This window comes from Cucumis melo, chromosome 11 (genome assembly GCF_025177605.1).
Source record: "Cucumis melo cultivar AY chromosome 11, USDA_Cmelo_AY_1.0, whole genome shotgun sequence".
NCBI classification, from domain to species: domain Eukaryota; kingdom Viridiplantae; phylum Streptophyta; class Magnoliopsida; order Cucurbitales; family Cucurbitaceae; genus Cucumis; species Cucumis melo.
In genome coordinates this window covers 15,803,566-15,827,729 of record NC_066867.1, presented here as the reverse complement: position 1 = coordinate 15,827,729, position 24,164 = coordinate 15,803,566, and the positions used below count along the sequence as shown (strand labels likewise).

The window sequence follows — 24,164 nt, the reverse complement described above, 5'->3', positions numbered from 1 at the left end:
TGGCACGGAAAAGTCAAAACACATTAGGATGATACACATGAGTCACTAACAAAATAGAATATCCGATTATGATGCAAGGAAAATCATATACACCCTCACAAATATTCCCAATTTTTGTTGGATGGAATGAATATACTAATGTCATTTTCTTGTTCTGGAATGAGTTTTTATTTTTTTAAACTCTCGATATGGCAAATCATCACTTCTTCCACGCTTTTAATGAAAAAAGAAAGAGCAATACAAAAAGATGTTCATCCTTTGACCAAAATAAGTATAGTCAAAAGAATATATAAAGTAAACAATTACCACTAATCCTTCATAGGAGCATGCTAACGAATTATAGTTCTAAGATTTTTTGTAATATTTTGCGTGTATATATGTATAAAACTCTATGTTTCATTGGTAGTAAGTGTAGAGGAGTGATTTCAAATGAGCTAGCATGTGAGTAAATTTTCTATACAATGGTATTCAAGAAAAAGAATAATATGAAGCTAACATAATAAACCAATGTAGTAAACATTTCGTTTCTCGTTTTTTAAAATTATGCATATTTCCTTTCATTATCTTATCATGGTTTGTATAATATCAAATAAAGGAACTGTATTTCTTAACCAAATTCCAAAAACAAAAACAAGTTTTTTCGTTTTCAAATTTTGCCTTGATATTTAAAAATACAGGTAAAAAGTAGAGATTTCAAAAACAAAAAATCAAATCCAAAATGGTTCTTAACAAGATCATAGAAAATAATAATTGATAAACGAACCACTACAAGAAAGCATATGCAAGGGCAGCAATACAGAAGAGGTATAGAAATGAATTAATGGTACTCTAATCACATGAGCCTTTTCCAGCGTCAAAGACAATGATCAAAACCAACAGATAAACAAACACGATACATATGCTACTGAAAAATAAGTTCACAGTTGAAATACCACCATTCTAGATCCAAAGTTTGCACATATTCTGCAATTAGCATTACGGTATGAAAATGGGAACCACCATTCTAGTATTACGGTATGCTCCCCTCTTCGTCAAATATTTACACTTTCATATTCTGCAATTAGCAGCTGAAAGGAAATGAGAAGAATCAAATCAGCAGTTACCACATATATGCTTAAAATTAGACATTAAGAATATGGAAATGGGAACAAAAATTGAACAGTGAATTAATTAAAGTTCCAAGTTGGAAGTGCTCCAGGAAGGCTGGCTAACAATGATATGGCTATGTGGGTCTCAGTTTGTGCTGAAAGAAATGAAACTAAACATATTTCATGCTTGGGAAATCACTTCAATCAATCAAAATAAATTTAATGATTTGTTTAACACTTTGGACACAATTTTCACAAATTAAAACTGATTTTGAAATATTAAAAACTTGCTTCAGAGTGATTTTTAATACGACAAAAGTAATTATAACCATTTTAAAATTATTCCCAAATATGAACTGAGTTTATCAGATAATGACAAAAGAAGATGACAATTTGTTTTATTACGCCTCTTGTTCTTTTCTCATTTAATACTAACAAACAGGCACAATATCATTTTGGAAGAACAATAGCACCAATCTCTTTAGTGTGGTGCATTTGTTGAATTGAGGCGAGAAATGGGATGAGACAGAAAGACAAATCATAGGTCAAAGCAAGCATAGCTCAATTATCAAATCAGCTAAAGTAAGCATAGCTCAATTACTGCTTGAAGAGAATGAATTCGCAAACATGGCACAAGATGATAGTTAGTGCGTGTCATACTAACTCAGATACTCACTGCAATAGACAAATTGGTTGAGATCTAGAGTCACCTTGCCTTGTTTTGCTGTATCAAAGGAATTAAACAAATTCCTGCAACCAATCAAAGAAAATGTCAAAAAAGGAAAATAACTTCAAATAATCAAAAGACAATGTTAGAATTGATTTGAACCTACTAAGGTAGTACTAGAAAGTTTGAAAACATGTTTAAAACTCTGCATATTAATCTCACAAGACAACCATGAAGAGAAAAAGTCTGTCTAACAGGTTTCTGACTTTAAAAATGTAGAATAGGTTCCTAACATTTTATTCTATCAAATGAAATAAAATTAAAAATATAGTGTCTCTGTGGCTAGGAGTAGGTGAATTGGAAAAACAGTAGCCCCTTCAAACCAACAAAAAATAAAATAAAATAAAATAAAATAAAAAGAGAAATATTTCTTCCGAAGATAGAAGGATATTTTTTATGAAAAATATACGTTGAGTCAGTAGGCGCACCCAAGCATCTCCACTAGGTGGTCAAAAGACGGAAGATAAATTCTCTTTCATAAATGCACAAAATTGCTTCCAAATGAACCTACCCAGCTGATTGAACAAATATACAGAGAGATATGAAGTCGTCTAGCCGAAATCTCCCATTTTTCTTTTGATCAAAGCTCTGCAAATATATTTAGAAATATAATAGAAGTTCAGGTCCCCAAACAGTTGGGGGGAATAGAAACAAATTCATTGTGCGCACAATCAATATGTCCTGCATAACTAAATATCATCAAAAGATGGGTCTAATTTCAAAGCAGCAAACCTAACCAATCACATTTACAAAGCATTAAGGAGATGAAAGTAAATGAAAGGCGAGGCAAGTTTCCTTTTACCAAAAGATAATTAAAAGGATGAAAGACACAAGTGCTAAAAGGACACAATGGAGAGATGGAAAAAGGCTTTCTAATGGAAGATTACAGTGGAAGAATGGTTTATGCTGAATCCTAGAGGTGAGGAGGTGAGGAATGCTAGTTGACACTTCACTTATGAGAGTAAGTATCTTCATGCGTTGAGTTTCTGTCAAGATTCTTAAGATTCTATGCCCAATACATGCAAGTATTATTTTTTGTTCATTAGATAATGATAGAACACTGATATAATATTTCTTCTTTATTGATATCTAAACAGAAACTACAATATGAAATAACTAGAACAAAAGCACCTGGCCTTCTGCTTTCCTTCTCTCTCAAGGAGTATAGCAATCCCTTGACTTCTCTAAAATCTTCATACCCCCTCTTCTCTCCCCAACTTCCTCTATTTATAACCATCTAACTGCTACATATCTAATTACCTTTATACCCTTGCCCTATACTAATCTAAGTATCTAACATTACCCGACCATTCAAAACGCCTTGTCCTCAAGGTGTGCTTACAAATACGATCACAAAATTGACCCTCTCTCTCTTATTTATTTATTTATTTTTTATTCACCACCCATTCCTAGCGATATGTTCTTCAAGTTTGAGAAAGAGCTTTTCCCTCAGGTTCAAAAAACTCTTGGCTTCAATAAGGTCCATTGGCTAAAGCCCATAGCTCAGGATAATTTTCCTTCAGCCCACAAATCATACTTAACCCTTTGCATATCACTATCAAGTCTTTCATTTTCAAACTTTTCTTCTCCCGTGGGCTAGGCCCATAATCTTGATTAAGCCCAAACAAAACCCAAATCATATTGTCGCTCATTTCATTTTCAAAACCCTCCCTTGGGCACATTTTTCTTCTCTCCCGTTTTTGGAATTCACCACCCACTTCATCTAGCATGATGAGCCTCCACTGTTTTATTTAAAATAAGTTGAAGCCCATTTGAAATAGTAAGACCCAAGATTTTAGGGGCCGTTTGGGGGAAGGGTTGGGTTATGGAGAGTTAGTGTTATGATAAACCTAGTTTTATCATAAAATATGTTTGGGGGAAGAGTTTCAAAAGGTAGTTTTATGAGGGAGTTGAAGAGATAGGGTTATTGGGTGTTGAAAAAGGTTGAGAGAGAGGGAAGAGAGATTGTGATAACCCTAAAACAAGGGTTATGATAACCCTTCCCCCAAACAAGAGTTGAGTTACCATAACCCAACCTAATAGTGATAACCTTGGGCTAAACAGCCCTTTAGGGTTTATTTCTCTTGCCCTAACTTTATTTTCTATCACCTTCTGCCACGCCGTCGTGGGCGATTTCTTCTTCTTCTCCACACGATTCACCCCAATTCCAAATCAGTTTCTCGAGTAACTATAGATCTTCTTCTCCACGCGATTTACACCAATTCCAAATCAGTTTCTCGGTCAACCGTAAATCACCATTTGCTGGCGTTTTCTCCCTCCTTCGCATCCACACCACTCAGATCTTCGTTTTGGGTCTCACCGGTAATTCTCACCGATCTTCCATGATTTCCGGCATGTTTGCTAAGAATTGTATGTGGTTAAGTTCTTCGCTTACTGATCGAAAACTAAATATCAGCCTCTGTTTTAATTCTAACCAGTTCTTGAATGGATCGTGTTCCTCCGGCGATCAATAACAACCTAAAGCGATTCCAATAGAAATACTTACAATAAACACCGACCATTCAAATTTGTTTCGATCGATCACCTTCTCTTCAATCTTTATTTTCTCTGTTCGTTCTCCATTCTCGGTTCTTTTCATCAATGTCCTTCCTCCAGTCACATTCTCTTCAACTTCAATTTCTATTTCTTTCTTTCGTTCTTTGTTCTCAATTCTTTTAGTCGATGTACTTCCTCCTTCAACTATACTCTTCATCACTGGTATTTGATTTGCTGATGCTGTGATTCCTTCACTCACTATCGATTTTTCCTTTACCATGGTTTCAACGCACTTTAAAAACAACGGTTGATTTTCCTCAGCTTGAATTCTTAACCACTTAAGGCTCTTTGTTAAGGATCTTAGATTTTCTTCGATTACTGGAATTTTGCTTAATTATTTCTTGATCCCGATCACTTCTTGTTCAAAGACTTCCAGTTTTTCTCCAATCTGCGTTTGCTCCATTGTTGATTTCCTTCCCAAGATTCACCGCTCCGATACCAATTTGATAGAACACTAATATAATATTTATTCTTTATTGATATCTAAACAGAAACTCCAATATGAAATAACTAGAATAAAAGCACTTGGCCTTCTGCTTTCCCTCTCTCTCAAGGAGTATAGCAGTCCCTTAACTTCTCTAAAGTCTTCATGCCCCCTCTTCTCTCCCCAACTTCCTATTTATAACCATCTAACTGCTACATATCTAATTACCTTTATACCCCTGCCCTATACTAATCTAGGTATCTACAGTTCAAACCATGACATTCATTAGCTTGAGCACTCCCACTAAACTAATATTTAAGGCTTTTAAACAAGCAATAAGCACATACAAACGGACCACGATATTTACCAACTAAGACTACTGAAATTACTTTATCCCAACTTTCAGTGGAGAAATGAAAATATGGTTTACCTCGCAGACAGTATAAAAAGCTGGAGAGTCCAGCGTGAAGCCAATTTTAACCAAAGCCTGAAAAAGATATTACAGCAGGTAAATAATTTTAGATGCAAGTGCAATGTGAATATTATTCTTCCCAGCTTGGTCCTAATAGAAATGTAGAGGTTAATACTTAAAACCAAGTACACACCTCATATACATCATCTGGGACTAGATAACCACGACCTCTATAACAACAAACAAAAAAATGTGTTTAGATCCATCAAGATATAAACTAAATGTTCCAAGTTTGATTCAGCTGCACTAGGAGTTCTGGGTAATCAGCAAGAATTCTCTTTGGTATGTACTTTACTTGTCCAACACAGATATGGAAACGGAATCAATCTGGCCATTTATAGAGCAGAAGCTGCCTCTGCCCCAAATAATGGTTTTACATCATTTGTAAAATTCCAGGAAAATTTACAACAAAAACTTCTAATAAAATGTATTATATTGTGTCGAGCAAGATGGGTTCATGTAGTCATCAAAATTATTGAAAGAAAATTCCAAATCACCTTTCCAAGTCAGAGAAGGCTTGCTGAAGCTGAAAGTATTCAGAAGATGGAAGGAAAAGCAGATTCTTCAGTTAAATTGTTTTTTTCTTTTAATTCACTGATGAATAAACTGAATATAATTTCAAGAAAACCACCACACGATTGAAAGATTATCCAGAATACAAACCTTAAGGAGGAACTTGTTGAGAGCTACGAACTCTGGAAAATGCATTTCAACATCAGAGAGAAAGAACATCAATTTTTGAAGACGAGCCAGATTACAAAACTCATAAAAATTAATACCGCTTCTCAAACGTAAACAAAAGGCATAGGTTTGAATATTATATTACTTACCTTCGAAGCTCATAGTTCCATTTCTGTCAAAATCATACATTCTAACAAGAAATAAAAAAATTTAAAAAAATCAGCAGAAAGTTATTTACATAGATCATAAAAAGAGGAGATTACGAAGACCTGATCATTTGCTGCACAATTGAGTGGGGAAAGTTGAGGTTTCCAACCGCCAGAGCATTCTGATCATGGAGGAAACCAGAAACGTCAACGATTGGGACTTTGAGACGAAGACAATAGAAGGTGAAGAAAAACACCAAGAAGAAGAAGAAAATTAACCTGAAGCTGAGGAGCCGTGATACTTCCAGAGTTCGCCGAATCCACTCGATCAAACCACTCCTTCAGAATTCCCGTGTTCTCCATTTTTAGTAAAACCGTTTCATTTTCATTTGGACCCTCGACCCTCGGGGAATTTTGTTTTCACGGAAGGGATTGAATTTTTAAACAACCCCCGAACAATTAGAAATGTTTTAAATTATATTTTTAATTGAAATGAGGGCTTATTTGGATCATGGAGTGGGATGGAGTGATAATAGCCCAATCCATGTTGTAGTCTTTTTGCATGTATGGGTTTCCTCCGACTTCCTCCCTATTTTTGGAATCTTTTTTAGATAATGTACTTTTTAATACTATTGGTAAAAAATAGAGGTTGAAGAAAAACTATTGCATAGCACTTTTTTCTTTTCTTAGAGATATTTATTCAAATCTCCCGATTTTAATTTTCAAAAATATCTTTTTTTATTAAACATATTTTCAAATTCCAAATTTTAATTTTCAAAAGGTACATTTCCTTATTAAATATCTTTTCAAATTTCAAATTCCAATATCCAATTTTTTTAAAAAAGATATGTATTATCAAAATATGTTATTAAAAACTATATTAAACAAATATTTGCAATTCACCGATATTAACAAAATGATTTGTTACCATAACTATTTTCATGATTCTAAAAGAAAATTAGATATTTTTTCCATTCAATAGAATTAGATATTTTGGTTCTAAAAAAAATTAGATATTCTAATTTCCATACAATAGAATTATTCTTGCCATATTTTTTCATTTTGATTCTAGAAAAAATTAGATATTTTGTTAATATCAGTGGGTTGCAAAATATTTGTTTAATATATTTTTTTAATAACATATTTTGTTAATATATATCTCTTTTAAAAGAATTGGAGATTAGAATTTGTAATTTGGAAAAATATTTTTAGAGATTGAAATTTGGAATTTGCAAAGATATTTTTTGAAAATTCAAAATTGGAATTTGGAAATATATTTAATAAGAAAAGATATTTTTGAAAGTTGGAATTTAGAAATTTAAATATTTAATATATATGTAATTATAATATGTAGCAATATTTAGAATAATTATTAAGTATGTAGCAATATTTTAAAAAAATTGCAAAAATAGTAAAATCTATCAGTGATACACTTCTATCGTTGATAGACTCTTATGGTTTATCAGTGATAGACCAACATTTGCTACATGGTCTATCGATGATATACTCCTATAATTGATAGATTTTGACATATTTTGCTATATTTGCAATTTTTTTAAAATGTTGCTACATACTTAATTATTTTGAATATAATTGCTACATTTGCAACTATCCCTATATATATATATATATATATATATTAAATAAAAAAATAAAATGGTGTGGGGTCCACATGCCATCTCATAGTCCACGATTTCCAAGCAAAGTCATGTACCCCGTACACGACTTCGCCCAAATTACCGTATTTTTGTCAGTAGTTTTCCTTCTACTCTATTTTTAACATTATTTTTAGAAAACAGATTATTTAAAAAAAAGATTCATCTTCTTGTCATTCCAAATGTGTTCTTCCATTCATTATTCCTTTCCCGCATAAAACATTTTACTCCCTTGCTTCTCCGAACATTCTAGTAGTGTCCAAACATTTCACTCCTTTGTCATTTTAGCCTAGTTCATTTGGTTGATCGACGATTGTGTTTGGTATGGTGTGATTTGTTGCGTTTTGAGAGTGATGGGGGTTGTAGGGGGTATTCTGTGTTTGGAAGTGTGTGATCCCACTAAATAATCATCGAATAGAATATTTTAGAGGAAAAAAACTTATTATAAGACTTCAGTATATATTTTACTTCACACTTGGATAATTTATATTACAACAATTTAATCCTATTTATAGGATTGTCATGAGCATAATAACTCATACCACACATCCTCCCTCAAACATGTTTTCTGAAAAACTCCTAGCAAAGTTCTTAACTTGTTACACATTAACTTTGAGTAGCTTTGGGAAAATATTTGCAATTTGTTCTTTAGTCTTCACATATTCAACTCGAACCTCCTTCCTTGAAATGCAATCTTTGATGAAGTGAAATCTTGTATCAATGTGTCATTTGCTACGATCATGGAACATAGGATTCTTTCCAAGAGCAATTGTTGACTTATTGTCTACATGGATCACAGTTGGATCATCTTGCAAAATTCAAAATGTTTTTAATGAATTTCTTAACCAAAATGCATGATAGACACATGAAGGTGCAGCAACATCACTTCAAGAAAAGAGGTATCCCCCGACACACAAGAAAAGAGCACAGCAACATCACTTCAATCGTCGGGGGATAAACGAAAAAGCGTCAAAAAAGGATCTCCCAATGTGTAAACATGCGTCAGGATCAGAGTCAGGCAAAATGAGTTGGGATAGGGTCTCCCAATGCACAAGTTTATTACGGTGTCGAGAGATGTGAGTTCTCCTAACGCTTAATCTCGTGTGTCGGGAGATCCTATATTTTTCTTAAAAAAATACCTTCCATTATTAAATGGAAGGTATTATGTATTCATAAAGAGCCTTTTTTAAAAAAAAGTATTTCAAAATTAGTATTACTTTCAAATTCATTCAAAGTTTAAAATGCAAAAACTGAACTCCATCCTTACAAACATTTTCTCAAAGTATAGGCCTTACCATTTTTACGCTTTAAGCTGAAGCATAACAAAACAAATCAAAGATGAACATTTAACATCTTGACAATAGGAACCAAAATGCAGATTCATCATAAAATCATAAAATAAAGAACATAGTCTACAGATTAAATGGAAAATAAACAAACAAATAAATTTACCTACTTGGTTTAGCAGTTGATGTGGTGGGCCACGATCCTTGACCATTACGACATCTTCTTCTTTGTTTGTTTCTTTCTTCTCTGTGTTGTATCGTCATCCCTGACGTCAAACCTTAAACCCTAACAGTAGCACGGAGTTTCTCTTCCCCTTCTTCACACATATGTGAATAAAGACAGATCAAAAGAAGAAAAACAAGGGTGCAAAGGGGACGGAGAAGGAAGAAGAGAAGAAAAGAAGAAAAGAAAAGAGAAGGAAGGAGAAGGAGAAGGAGAATGAGAAAGAGAAGGAAGAAAAGAAGAAAAGAAGAGAAGGATAGAGAAGGGAGAGAGACATTGGAACAAGGAAAAAAGAGAAGAAAAGAAAGAAGGGAGAGAGAATTGACGGTCTTGGGATTTTAAAGGATAACTCCTGAACGTCGCTCAAAATTACGTCAGGAGTTATCCAACCATTGCTGACACTTTAATAAAGCGTCGACAGTTCCCCTCTATCTCCCAACACATAACTTAATGCATTGGGAGATCTCTCACATCTCCCAACTCAATTGTTAAGGCATCTATCGACACACCAGTTTGTGCATCGGTAGATCCTTATCTCCTGATGCGATCTCTCTCGACTTTGTAAATCGAGTCGGGAGATCCATAATTTCTTGTAGTGTATTCTACCTCATAAGTGGATAATGTCACAATATTACTTCTTAGAACTCCAAGTAAATGTAGTATTACAAATGAAGAAAACATATTCACTAATGCTCTTTTGATCATTAGTATCTCCAACCTAGTCACTATCAGAATAGCCTTCAATCTTAAATTCTTTAGATGAAGAATAAAATAACCCATAGTCAATTAGCATAGCTTTGAGGTAACGAAAAATTTTCTTTGCCACTTTCAAATGAGTAGTTGTAGGAGATTCCATAAATCGACTCACCAATCTAATGCTGAAAAGAATATTTGGTCGTGTGCAAGTCAAATATCTCATACTCCCAACTAAACGTTCGAAATATAAAGGATCAATATCTCCTTCTTCATATTTGGACAGTTTGGTCCCAGTTTCAATTGAAGTTCAGGCTTAGAATTGATCATATTGAACTTCTCTAGAATTTCTCCAGTATATTTTTCTTGAGAGATGAAAATACCTTCCCCTGACTACTTCACCTCAATGCCAAGATAATATGACATTGCCTTATATCTGTCATTTCAAATTCTTGTGGCATCGCCTTCTTGAGATCTTCAAACATACTTGCACAATTTTCTGTAAGAATTAAGTCATCCATTTACAACCAAACCACCAAAATATCTCCATGACCATTAGTCTTAATATAAAGAGAATGTTCATAAGGGCACCTCAAATACCCATTATTAAGGAAACATTTGTTGATTCTGCTATTCCACATTCTTGGTGCTTGTTTCAATCCATATAATACCTTCTTCAATTTTAGAACTTTATCCTTTTGGCATTTCACAGAATAACCAAGCGGCTGTTCTAAGTAAACTTCTTCTAGATGTCCATTTAAAAATGCTGATTTAACATCCATCTGAAAGATAATTCAATTATTTTGAGCAGCAAGCGTAATTAACAACCTTATGGTTTCCAAACGAGCAGCGGGAGCAAATACTTCATCGTAATCAACGCTTTTTTGTTTAGAATAACCTTTTTCTACTAATCTTGCTTTGTATCTCTCCACTCTTTTCCCTTTTCATTTCTTTTTATCTTGAACACCCATTTGACACCTACTGCTTTCTTTCCATTTGGAAGAGTATAAAGTTCCCACATATGATTCCTTGTTATGACTTTTATCTCTTCATCCATAGAAATCTTCCATTTGTCATTTTTCGAAGCTTTTTCAAAATTCGAAGGTTCACTATCACCAAATAGACAAAAGAGAGTAAGGTTATTAAAAACTTTGACTTAACTCTTCAGTTTCATCATATATATCTTGTAAACTTCTCATGCCATGAGGCCCTTCACACTTGAACTTGCAGATGATGAAGGTATGTTTTGTTGTGGAGTGATTGGCGATGTTGGTGGTGTTGATGGAGAATCAATGTAACGCCCCGAATTTTCGAGGTAAACTTTTATCGTTTTGTGTAAATTTTTCGGAAATTTAAAATTTTGGAGTAATTTCTCAGTTTCCTTCGAAGAGGGTAGAAAAAGAGATTTAGGGATATGAATTTCTTTAAATTAATATTTTGTAAATTAATATAATAATAATATAATATTAATTATATTATTATTATTACTATTTATTATAATTATTATAATTTAACATTAATATTATTATTATTATTATTTAATATTAATATTATTATTATTTGTTATTATTATTATTATTATTTACTATAATTATTATAATTTAACATTAATATTATTATTACATCATATTATTATTATTATTATTATAATTTAATAACATTATTATTTTATATATATATATATATATAATAATAATAATATTTTATTTAAAACAACCCTAAAGCGTGCCCCCATTCCATTTCTTCTTCTTCAACGTCTTCCACACGTGAGGCCGCCGCCGCCGTCCCCCAGCCTTCTCTCTTCCGCACCCGCTGGTCGCCATCCCATCTCTCCGTCTCCCTCTCTCTGTGGTGGTACCGTTTCCGTCTCCGTCGTCGGCAATCTCACCACTCCAGCTTTCGTCCGCCGCGGCCCATCCATTTCCGAACTCCCTCTCGGTCTCACGCACCCGGACACCGCCGTGCTCCTTCGTCCCACCGTGTCCGCTGACGCCCAGTCACTCTTCGCCGCGTTGAAGCGGAGCCGGTCGTCGAACTCCTCCAAGTCGCGAAGCGTTCCCATCGTCGAACGCCGAAGATCGTCGCTCGTGGTTGCCCCGGTTTCAAGCTGATCCGACCCGAGACCCGCTTCCAGTCCGACCTGCGATTCAAGCTGCAAATCCGAGTTGAGCCGAGCCGCGAGTCGAGTCAAGCCGAGTTGAGCCGTGAGCCGCAAGCCGAGAGCCGAGGGTGAGCCGAGCCGAGCCGAGGGTGAGCCAAGCCGAGCCGAGCCACCTAAGCCATATTTTTTCTCCCTCCACTTCGGGTCACGGTGAGTCTTCGGTAAGGATCATTTTGGTAATTTACCCTTGATGGCTACCTTAGCATTCCTTTTTCCCTCAGCGCAACAGTAGGACCTTTCCCCTTCTCTCCTTTCCTCTTCTGATTTTTCTTAGATCCAGAAGATGAAGGTGCAAAGCTCCTGGAATGGGCAAGATTTGCCTCTCCTTCTTTTTGTCCCTAAGAGACTAAAAAGTTTGCAACTCTTTTAGGAGGGTAGTCATGTTGTACTCTATATTATTCATTTCCACATTGCTGCGAAATTGAAGAAAGCTCTTCGGAAGAGATTTCAAGATATAGGACACTTGACTCTTCTTATCAAAGACCACTCTATTCATTTCTGCTACGTTGAGGTTGACTATCATGTCGAGAACATGTTCTCTAACAGATTGGCCCTCTTTCATACGTACATTATAAATGTATTTAATAGCCTCTTGTTTGATCTGAATGGATGGTGGCCCAAACTTATCTCTAAGGGAGTCCATGATCTGGCGTGCTGTGATCATGATCTCATGATTCTTGCTCAATATGTCGACATACTAGCCAAGATGTAGAGGCAGGCCTTGTCATTAGCCTTTGTCCAGCAGTCATATGCATCCTTAACACTTTGGGATGCATTTTGAGTGGGGAAAGGAGGACATTCCTCTATTAAGACGAAGCATAGATCAGCGATAACTAGAATCATATTCAGTTTCGATTTCCACATCACATAAGTTTCACTGGTTAATTGGTCTTTTTTAAGCAATGCAATAATTGAGGAAGACATGCTTAAATAACAAACAATTGATCGTCTTAGTTATCTTTTTCTTAACCCATTACACAAAATAATCCAATCAATTCAGCAAAAACAAACAATCAAAGAACCCTAATAAAACAAATGATTTAGTTTTTGCAACGATACTTCAGAAGTATAGAGCAACAATCACCAAAGAGTGATCAACTACTCTTCTTCTAAATTGAGACAATCTCAACTAATTACTAATACCAAAATAACTCTTATTCCTATAGTTCTTAGCTATCGTTGTTCGGTCAAGGATTAATTAACTAACTTAATTCATCCCGTAAGTGTGATCCTACCATTTTTAGATCCCAGAGTTACGCTTCAACAGGCTACCGTTAGGAAAGACAACAGTTGAAGATTAACCTAAGAAATCCTATCTATTTCTAGAGTTTGCGATGTTTCGACTTAAATGGTTAGGCTCTCCGAAGGGATAGTCGCTCCAGGACGACACACAGGCGGATCATAAAAATCTCACGGTGCAACCTAATGGAGGAGACCATAGGATACGTTAACATGCGTCCTTCTCCCACTTACTATGAACATTTTTCCTATTCTCCTTGTTATTGACCCATAAAAACACTTTCCGAAGGGAGTCCGCACCCAGGGTGACACGAAGCTGAGTATGGATCTCACGTGTGAACTCTTAGAGACGTAAGAGCTAAAAATTGATATATCATATATACCATGTACTTAGCTAAATTCCGGCTAAATGAATATAACTAAGTCTATTCTTATTATAAAACTTATAATAAAACTTCTATAAAGTTTTTAGGTGTATTAAACCATTTAATTTACTAGTGACATCTTAAGCTAATAGGAATAAGGTTAATTCAATGCTGGTTCTGAGTCAGTTCCCAGGTAAGAGGTGTTCCGTAAACCGTCAACTTAAGTACCTCCAGCCTTAGACAGAACTTTACCGGTGAAGTTCCCTTATAACCTTAAATCTTATTTGTTCTATTTAGTTTCATTAAACTAAAATAAGACTTAATTCTAATCCTATTAGAATTAATGTGATTTTAGGTTTATTTAATTTTAAACAATTTAAAATTAAACCAAATTAATCCTAAGATCCTATGTTTGCATGAAACTCTTTATTATAGGTTGATGGTTTCTAATTATTAAATTTTATAACTATTATAAAATTAGTTAATTAACCCTATAATCATGCATACTATCATTTAAATAATTAAAATCAAATTATAATTAAATAAAACCATATTACATGCATACATTACATTAATATAACAATTATATTAAACTATGGATGTAATATGCACAATGCAAATTAATTTTCATCTTTATTAATATAACAATTATATTAAAAAAATATGAAAATCAATCAAGCATACAATAGACATTAATTTTACATATAACAAATTATATTTGACTAAGTAGTGTCATGCATCATGCTTATCCAATTTCATATATTTAAAATATCAACATATTTTAAATTACTCATGGAATTCACAATCATGCATTAAAACCATACATTATAACATTTATAATATATAAAAATGCATGAACATGCTTAACCTAAGGTGGGATTTATCTAAATGACATCCATAAAGCATTTAAATAATAATTGAACCTGTAAAATTGGCCCCTCGGACAAAATAAAGCAATAACTACAATAATAAAGCCTTAAAATTATCCTAAAAGTGCTTTCAAAGCTCCAAAATCGGTCTCGAAACCTTCAAAAAGCTTCAAACCGGACCCAAAACCTTGAACCAGTCAAAACCTGCTCCAAATCAACCCAAAATATGAAGAACCGACGCCAGATGAAGAATCAGAGATGAATCAAGCCAACTGGAGCCAATCGCAAGCCAACCGCGTCGAGCCGTTCGTACAAGCCAAGTCGAGCCGCAACACTGAGCCGCTGAGCCGTGCCAAGCCACCACAGTCTGCTGCGACGTCACGTTGACGTCATCCCTTCTTCAACCTCCAGCTGCGAAATTTTTTTTTTCGCTTCGGTTTCCATACAGAATCGAAAAAACTCCATTCATGACCTTCAGATTGTCCTTTTTGGGCAAATTTGGTTTTGAAAAACTCAGAGAAACACCTCAAATCAAAAAATTGGACTCTAAATTACAGATTTACAAATTGAAATGCCAAAAAACGCAGGGGCCTTTACATTTTGATATTATAAAACAGTAAATCTATGGCCAAAATTATAAAAACGTTCAATTCCAAAACCCACATTCATGTAGAGATCCCACCCAACAAATGTAAATTTTTTTAAAATTCTCAATTAAAATTGTGATGGCTCTGATACTAATTGAAGGGATAAGAGTCCTTTACACAACAGAAGAATTAAAAGAAGTCATAACTCAATTTAATTGGAATCTAAAAAAATACAAATACATTGGCAAAATACCAATACTTACGCTCACTGACGACTCTGAATCTACCAATCACCAATTTGGGCACCACCACTTGGAAACCTTCATATTCTCTGATTGAGATGGTTTGTGAGAACCAAGTTGGATTGAGAGAATTTTTCAGAGAGAAAATTTCAGAGAGAATAGGAGCAATTTTTTTTTCACGACATAAAAACTTCTGTATCTGCATATCAGTAACTCCCTCTTCTTCACAGGAAAGTTGAGAGAAAAGTGGGAACGTAGGAAAACCACCCACGCTCCCTATTAATTTAATAAATAAATATTAAATTAATATTAATATTAAAATAAATAAATGATTAATTAATTTAATAATTAATTAAATCATATTTAATTAATATTTCATTTAAATTATATTTAAATGAATATCTCTCACATAACCTATAGTTTTAATTTAATTAAATCAAATTTAATTAAACCAAAATAAATTAAAATATTAATTAATTCTCCAATTAATTATTTCTAAATTAAATATCTTATATTTAATTTAATCCAAATTTGAATCATATTCAAATATAAATATCTCTCATAACCTATAGTTTTAATATGTATCATATACACATTAAATTTTAATCTATAGTTTTAGTATGAATCTAATTCACATCAAAATAGTATTTGAACTTGTTAAAATATTTTATTCTCTCGTAAATTAATTTTGAATCATATCTAAAATTAAATTTATATATTAAAGTCTAATTAAAATATAAACTTTATATTATAATATTTCACCATATATTATATTAATTCCCAAAGTAAATTTGAACATTTCAAATTACAACCAATATAAATAAATCTTATTACCCTTTACGAGCTAGGAAGGGGATCTAATGAACCCACAGATCAGAAGCTACAATGATTTGAGATTAATTGGCTAAACTTATTAACTAGATTAATCAATATTCGTTAACTGCGTGTACACTCAACTAAAGACTCACAGCTGAACTCTTCTCACTATAGATATATTTCAGTGTCCATAGATATAAACCAATACCAATAAGTTAGTCCTTCATAAGTGTTCGTAACACCAGCTGGGTCAAATTACTGTTTTACCCTTGGGTTACTTCTAGTTCTTAAATACAGTGCTCCTCTAATGAACAATTTGTTTATGGTCCAACCACTAAATAGAAACCCGTCTCATGCCATAGAGAGGGTAGGGCCCTTTGTTCAAGTCCTAGAGACACCATTTAAGGGAATACTTATCTATTTACCATAAAGTCGGGAAGGAGTGAAGTTCATCTTGTGTGATTATGTTCTTAGCTCTCCATTTGGTCTTGTCCCCAAAATGATAAGCATATTGAGTCGGCAATCTGGCCACTCTCACCCGTACAAATCAAAGGACAATCTCTCACAAACAGGAGTTTATGATATACTCAGGATTAAGACTAAGTTATCTAAGTCATCCTAATGAAATAGAAACCTGACTAGTTAACGGAGTTACATCTAGTGATTACTATTTCATGGTTCGGTCTTATGCAAACTCAATGCATAGGATGCACTCACTCGCATGTCACATACATGAACGCATTGGATCAATTTGTTTGTATCAAATACAAAGTGAGTCGTATCCATAGTGTTACCAGGATAAGGTACCCAACCTTAACCCTATACTATAGACCCTTTAAGCTGATATTGAACGTTGATCCCCGTATGTCTCTACATATTGTTCAAGACTCATCACACAATTTAGGATGTTAGTTTATTGGATTTAGGTTATTAAGACAAAACTAATAATATAATCAATAAAACTTATTGAAATTATAATAATAAAACACTTTATTAATAACGATCAATGGATTATATTTACTATCTACAGTTTTAGGACATAAAACCCAACACTAACATCTTAAGTTGTTTGATGAGTCTTGAACTGTATGTAGAGACGTACATGGATCAATGTTTGAGCTCCAGCTTAAGGGTTTATAGTATAGGGATAAGTCTGAGTATTTTATTCTAGTAACACCATGGATACGACTCACTTTGTATTTGATATAAATACAATGATTTAACGTGTTCGTGTAGGTGACATGTAAGTGAATATATCCTATGCAATAAGTTTGCATAAGACCGAACAACAAAATAGTAACCACTAGATGTAACTCCATTAATCAATTAGGTTTCTATTTCACTAGGATGACCTAAATAATTTAGTCTTAATCCTAAGTGTATTACGAATTTCTATTCGTACGTGATTATCCATTGATTTGTATGGGTGAGAGTTGTCAAATTACCAACTCAATAAGCTTATCATTTTTTGGACAAGATCGAGTGAATAGTTGGGAATATAATCAAACAAGATGGAATTCACACATTCCCGACCTTAGGGTAAGCACATGAGTGTTCCATTAAATGGTATCCTCGAGACTTGAATAAAGGGTCCTACACTTTTTATGGCACGAGAGGGATTTCTGTTTATTGGTTGGACCATAAACAAGTTATTCATTTAGTATTTAATGACTAGAAGTAACCTAGGGGTAAAATGGTAATTTGACCCAACTGGCGTTACGGGCACTTGTGAAAGATTAACTTACTGTTATTGGTCCTTATCTGTGAACATAGAAATATATCGATATTGAGTAGAGTTCAACTGTGAGTCTTTAGTGGAGTACATATAGTTAATGTGTATTGATTAATGTGGTTAATGAGTTTAGCCAATTAATCTCATATCGTTATAGCTTCTGATCTGCAGGTTCATTAGGTCTCATTCTTAGCTCATAAAAGATAACGACCTTTAACTTATGTTGGATGTAATTTGAAATGTTCGAATTAACTTAGGAAATTAATATATATAATGTATGGTTGATACATTATAATATAAAATTTATATTTTAATTAAACTTTATTATATAAATTTAATTTTGGATATGATTCAAAATTAACTTTGAGAAAATAAAGTATTTGAATGAGTTCAAATATTAATTATAATGTTAATTAGATTTATATTAAAACTAGGTTAATTTTCATAAATGTAACAAAACACCAAACTATTTATGGCCCATGTAACAAAGTCCATGAAGTTAGCCATTTTTAAAATATTTCAAGTTTGCCCTTCCGTCTTTCTTCTCCTCCTCGCTAATGTTTCTTTCATCGTTTTCCTCATCGTTGGGGTTTCTTTATCGCCTTTCTTCTTTTTCTCTTCTTTTTTTGCTGTGATTTCTTTTCATCGTCTTTCTTCTTTTCCTATTCTTTTTTTACGTCGTTTAATCTTTCCATGGTCTTTCTTCTTTTCCTCTTTTTTTTTTTTCCGTTGCGATTTATTTCCATTGTCTTTCTTCTTCTCCTCTTCTTTTCTTTTTCTGCTACGATTTCCTTTCATCCTCTTTCTTCTTTTCTCTTCTTTTTTTTACGTCGTTTAAATTTGGATAACCAAATCTAAACGACCGTGTACAAAAAAAAAAAAAAAATCTAAAAGATCGTGTATAAAGAATTTTGAAAAAAATCATTTAGATTGAAGTAGCCAAATGTAAACGATCGTGTAAAAATAATAAATTATCGTGTAGACAAATCTAAATGATCGTGTATCAAAAGAATTAAAAAATTGTTTAGCCAAAACTAAACGATCGTGTACTAAATAATCTTAAAAAAAATAAACGATTGTGTACAAATCTAAACGATCGTGTAAAAAATAATAAATGATCGTGTACCAAAAGAATTAAAAAAATTGTTTAGCCAAATCTAAACGATCGTGTACCAAATTTTGAAAAAAAAAATCATTAGATTTGCATCAAAATCTAAACGATCAAATCTAAATGATCGTGCAACCAAATTTAAACGTAACCAAATTAAACGATCATGTAACAAAATTAAACGATATAATTGAAAAAATAAATTGTAGTCAAATCTAAACGACCAAATTTAAATGATCGTGTACCAAACAATAGCTAAATCTAAATGATCGTGTACCAAAAGTATTACTTGCGCGTTATTGACGGCGTGGTTGACAGAGTATTTTTGTTATTTTCCTCAGTGGGCCGGTGAGCTTTTTCCATTTTCGAAACTGTTCTATAGAGTGTAAATATTTTGATATTTTGTTATATTTTTTAAAAGGCCCCTTAAAACTATAGATTAAAGTTTGATGTGTATATGATACAGATTAAAACTATAGGTTATGAGAGATTTTTATATTCGAATATGATTCAAATTTGTATTAAATTAAATATAAGATATTTAATTTAACAATTAATTAATTGGAGAATTAATTTAGCAATTAATTAATTGAAAAACTAATTTAGTAATTAATTATTTGGAGAATTAATTAACAATTTAGTTTAATTATATTTAGCTAAATGAAATTGTCAAAAATGACAAATTTGATAAAATATTTACAACATATAACAAAATTTCAGATTCTATCAATGATAGACATTCATAGACACTAATATACTTTTATCAGTCATATTGATAGATAGTAATAAAAGTCTATCAGTATCTATTATTGACAAAATCCAAAATTTTATTATATATTTTAAATATTTTAGTTTATTTTACTATATTTAAAAATTTCTCTTAAATTAAATTATTGACATAAAAAATATAGGTTAGAGGGGAGATGCTCATTTAAATATGATTTAAATGAACTGCTAATTAAATTAGATTTAATTAATTCATTAAGTTATTATTAGGGGTCTTTTCAAAAATATAAAAAAGCGGTAAAGTATTTACACTGTATAGAAAAATTCCAAAAATAGAAAAAGGCCAGAGGCTCACCGTGTAAAATACCAATAATTCCCCGCCAACTATGCCGTCAACAACGTGCGTATAATATATTTGCGATCGTTTAGATATTTACGGTCGTTTAAATTTGGCTATTGTTTGTTATAGGATCGTTTAGATATGGCTTCAATTTATTTTTGAATTATATCGTTTAATTTTGTTACACGATCGTCTAATTTGGTTATGTTTAAATTTGGTTACACAATTGTTTATATTTGATCGTTTAGATTTGGATTTGGCTATTGTTTGGTATACGATCGTTTAGATATAGCTACAACTTATTTGTTCAATTTTATCGTTTAATTTTGTTACACGATTGTTTAATTTTGTTACATTTAAATTTGGTTACACAATTGTTTAGATTTAATCGTTTAGATTTGGGTCTCGATTTTTTTTTCAAATCTTGGTACATGATCGTTTAGATTTGGCTAAACGATTTTTTAAAATTCTTTTGCTATACGATCGTTTATTTTTTTTATACGATCATTTAGATTTGGATAAACGATTTTTTTTTTTTAATTTTTTTACTACACGATCATTTATTTTTTTATACGATCGTTTAGATTTGTCTACACGATCGTTTAGATTTGGCTAAATGATTTTTTTAATTTTTGGGTACAAGATTGTTTAGATTTGTCTACCGATGATTTATTTTTTTTACAAGATCGTTTACATTTGGCTACTTCAATCTGAATGATTTTTTTCAAGATTTTTTATACACGATTTTTTAGATTTGCTATTTTTTTTTGTACATAATCGTTTAGATTTGATTATCCAAATTCAAACGACGTGAAAAAAAAAGAGAAAAAAAAGATAATAGAAAGAAATCACAGCGAAAAAAAAAAGAAAAGAAGAAAGACGATGGAAAGATTAAAAGACGTAAAAAAGAACCAGAAAAGAAAAAAGACGAATAAAATATTAAACGATGTAAAAAAGAAGAAAAAAAATAAGAAAAGACGTTGAAAGAAATTGCAAAATTAGAAAAGAAGAAAGATGATGGAAAGAAATCGCAGCAAAAAAAAAGAAGAAAGACGATGAAAGATTTAACAACGTAAAAAAATAATTGAAAAATAAGAAAGATTATGAAAAGAAATCGCAGAAAAAAAAGAGAAAAAAAGAAGAAAGACAATGAAAGAAATTGCAATAAAAAGAATATGAAAGAAATCACAAGAGGAAGAAGACGATTTCATACCGAGGAAGAGAAAAAGATTAAAGGGCAAACTTGAAATATTTAAAAAATTACTAATTTTATAGATTTTATTACACAATCCGTAAATACTTTGTTATTTTGTTATATGTATGTAAGTTTTCCTTATTATTATTTATTTTATTAAATAAATAAAGTAACTCCTTTCATGAGAGTTACTGAAATATGGTGGGAGAATTCCCCCATTCTCCTATATTCTTCTCCAGTATTTCTGCATATAGATGCTTATAGAAAGATGCGAGGGGATGCGATTGTTTTTTAGAGCTTCATCGCTTTTGAAGTGAAAAAAAATCTCAGTGATCTAATTGAATTCTCTTAGTAAAAGTTTTCATTTCAATTTTTATTTCTACAAACCAAAATCTCTAATTGTCCATATATTAGGGCGGTTTCCAAGTGATAGTGACCCCAATATTGATGAATAATTGATCATATAGAGTCAACAACGAGAGTAAGCTCCAATTTCTCTGTAATCTTTTTTTTTTCGGATCAAGCATGCTTAACCATTAAATTTATTTTGTTTACAGTAGTTTTTGCTTCTCTAAATTTTTTTTTCATAAATTCCAATTAAATTTGAATGATTCTGTTAATTACTTTCGCTACAGGGTTCTTATCCTTTTAGTTTAGAGAGAAGGGGAAGATTTCTATAGAGAAAGAAGAGGATGTGTGGTCTTCTTCTTCTTAAAGAGAGGGGGACTCTTTAAGGAGAAAGAGAAAAGATGAGAGGATAAAGTTTAGGTTGGGTGAGTGACTCATAAAGGAGCTTTTTAATAGAGCTCTAACGTCTAAAAAAGCTGACGTGATTCTAGTTGAACATTAATGAAATCAGCTCAACCATAACTAAACCAACTCAGTTCGCTTAGGGTTTTTACACCCGTACCAAAAAGAACCCTGGCAAATAATAATTCCCATTTTTTTAATAATTATTTAGCTACTAAATCTAAAGATTTTCATAAAAAGTTGCATACAAGTAGTCTTTCATGCAAAATCAAACTTGAAATAGAAAAATATTCATAGAGGAAATTTCTCAACTTAGAATGAAAGAAAAGAGTTGAAGTTGGCAAGAAAATGTTTAATTTAATTAATTTATTTATTTAGAAAATTCACTCTACTAGAAAATTCAATAAAAGCAAACTATTGTAGCATTAAACCATACTGCGTAACAATCAGGTATGTAGAAAATTAATTTTAAAATTGATTTTTTGGGCTGAAATTCTCTCCTCCAATCTTGGAAAATTAGGTCAACCCACGAACCTCTCAACTTTGAACCGATGAAAAGACTCCAAGACTCTTCAAATAGATGGATTCAGTCCTTTCTTCTTCCAAGGGAAAATAGAAAAAGATATTGTTCACCTTTGCTTTTATTTAGTTCAATGTTATTAGCTAATTCTTGAAACTCTAAACTGTTGTACTTGTGTCGGTTTAGTCTCATTTGAAAGTTAGATTATATATAAATTACCAATGAAAGAAACCTTTTTGGTGTGGCTCCCAAAAACCTTAAATCAAATAATAATTATAATTCATTGAATCCTAGATAGTATAAATGACAAGTCCAGGATCGAACCACAAAGCTTCTAAGATAAAATTTTCATAAATTAAATTGGTATTTGAAAAGTAGTAAAAACGAGCTTTTGTTGTTTGGTTTGATAGGAAATCTAAATACAATAAAGTAAAATTAAATGCAAGAAAGTAAAGATAGATGTGCAATCAATCGAGACATCCTAACAAAGAAATTGATTCACTCAATATGATTAAGATAATCTAATCATCATATATGAGTTAAGCCCCTTGCTTGGCACAATTAATTAATGAAATTGATAGCTTAGGATTAATTGTTAATATGTGACATGAAATTGGTAGTCAATCCTCGAGAAGCAATATGTTAGTTTGGCTTGGTCGTTGTAGTCAATGACAATGAGTATTGTTCCTATCAACCTAGGAAGAAATTTAACTGAATGCTTAATTAGACGATGAAAATTGAACATTCATCCTAGTGTATTCACTTAATATTAATAAGGTTAGAGAAACATGATAGATCTTGGTTCGACTTAGAATGTTTAGGGTTTCGACTAATTAGGCTAGGCATAAAAGCATTAATCAACTTAAGTACTTCCATGAGCACGAAAAGAGGAGATCCTCTAGTTCATTAGACTAGAACATTCATAATTAGGTGCATTTCTTGTTTACATTCACACATTTTACTTATCTTTTGAGCATCCATGTCGATTGACTTTGGACTTGATATCATTGGTACGTTTTAGTAATAGTAGTTGTTTAGTTTGATGAATTATAAATTTTTATCTAAGTGATTGGAGATAGGTTCGCCCTACCTTTTAGTTTGAATCAATTAGTATTATCACATCCCCTCCTCTTTTGGTCCAAGAGATGGTGTGAATTAGTAGATACTTTTCTCTGCTCAACAATAGCTGTTGAACCTAACCTCTAATATGCTTTTACTTGAATAACTCGTGGATGCAAACCAACACAACTCTAAAGAAAGAAGAAAGAACTCAAGTTCAACTCATATTATAACAAACATTAAGATAGTCTTACATAGGCTTTTAGACACAAATTGTAGTCTCCTTGAACCAAAAACCTACAACCTACTATAATTCTATCATGAGCATAGTTATAAGACTATATGTACACACCAGCACAAAACTTTTTATAAAACATGTAAGCCTTAAACTCAACAAATATTTTAATAATTAAATTCAATAAATGTTTTCAAAACAATTCCTCAAACATTAGTTTTTCCTCGTCCCTAACTCAAGAATCAAATCCTCCGGAGATGTCGGAGCTA

The 24,164-nt window shown here is 32.3% G+C and overlaps 1 protein-coding gene across 4 annotated transcripts; it reads right to left on the bottom strand.

Annotated features, from left to right (window-relative positions):
* Positions 1–794: 794 nt before the first annotated feature.
* LOC103490457 (uncharacterized) lies at positions 795–6,645 on the bottom strand. Of its 4 annotated transcripts, none has more exons than XR_007824731.1 (10): positions 6,374–6,622; positions 6,218–6,276; positions 6,098–6,138; positions 5,931–5,962; positions 5,765–5,793; positions 5,401–5,437; positions 5,226–5,282; positions 2,244–2,403; positions 1,753–1,838; positions 795–1,067 (listed from the first exon to the last, which is right to left on the bottom strand). XR_007824731.1 is itself a non-coding variant. In XM_051091548.1 (10 exons), the coding sequence occupies exons 1-10, from the start codon at positions 6,455–6,457 to the stop codon at positions 1,048–1,050; spliced, it is 522 nt and encodes a 173-aa protein (XP_050947505.1). In that variant the 5' UTR covers positions 6,458–6,645; the 3' UTR covers positions 795–1,047. The 4 variants fall into 4 exon arrangements, 2 of the variants coding, with proteins under 2 accessions (XP_050947505.1, XP_050947506.1); XR_007824730.1 differs by having other exon boundaries at positions 1,765–1,838; XM_051091548.1 differs by having other exon boundaries at positions 2,327–2,403; positions 6,374–6,645.
* Positions 6,646–24,164: the final 17,519 nt, after the last annotated feature.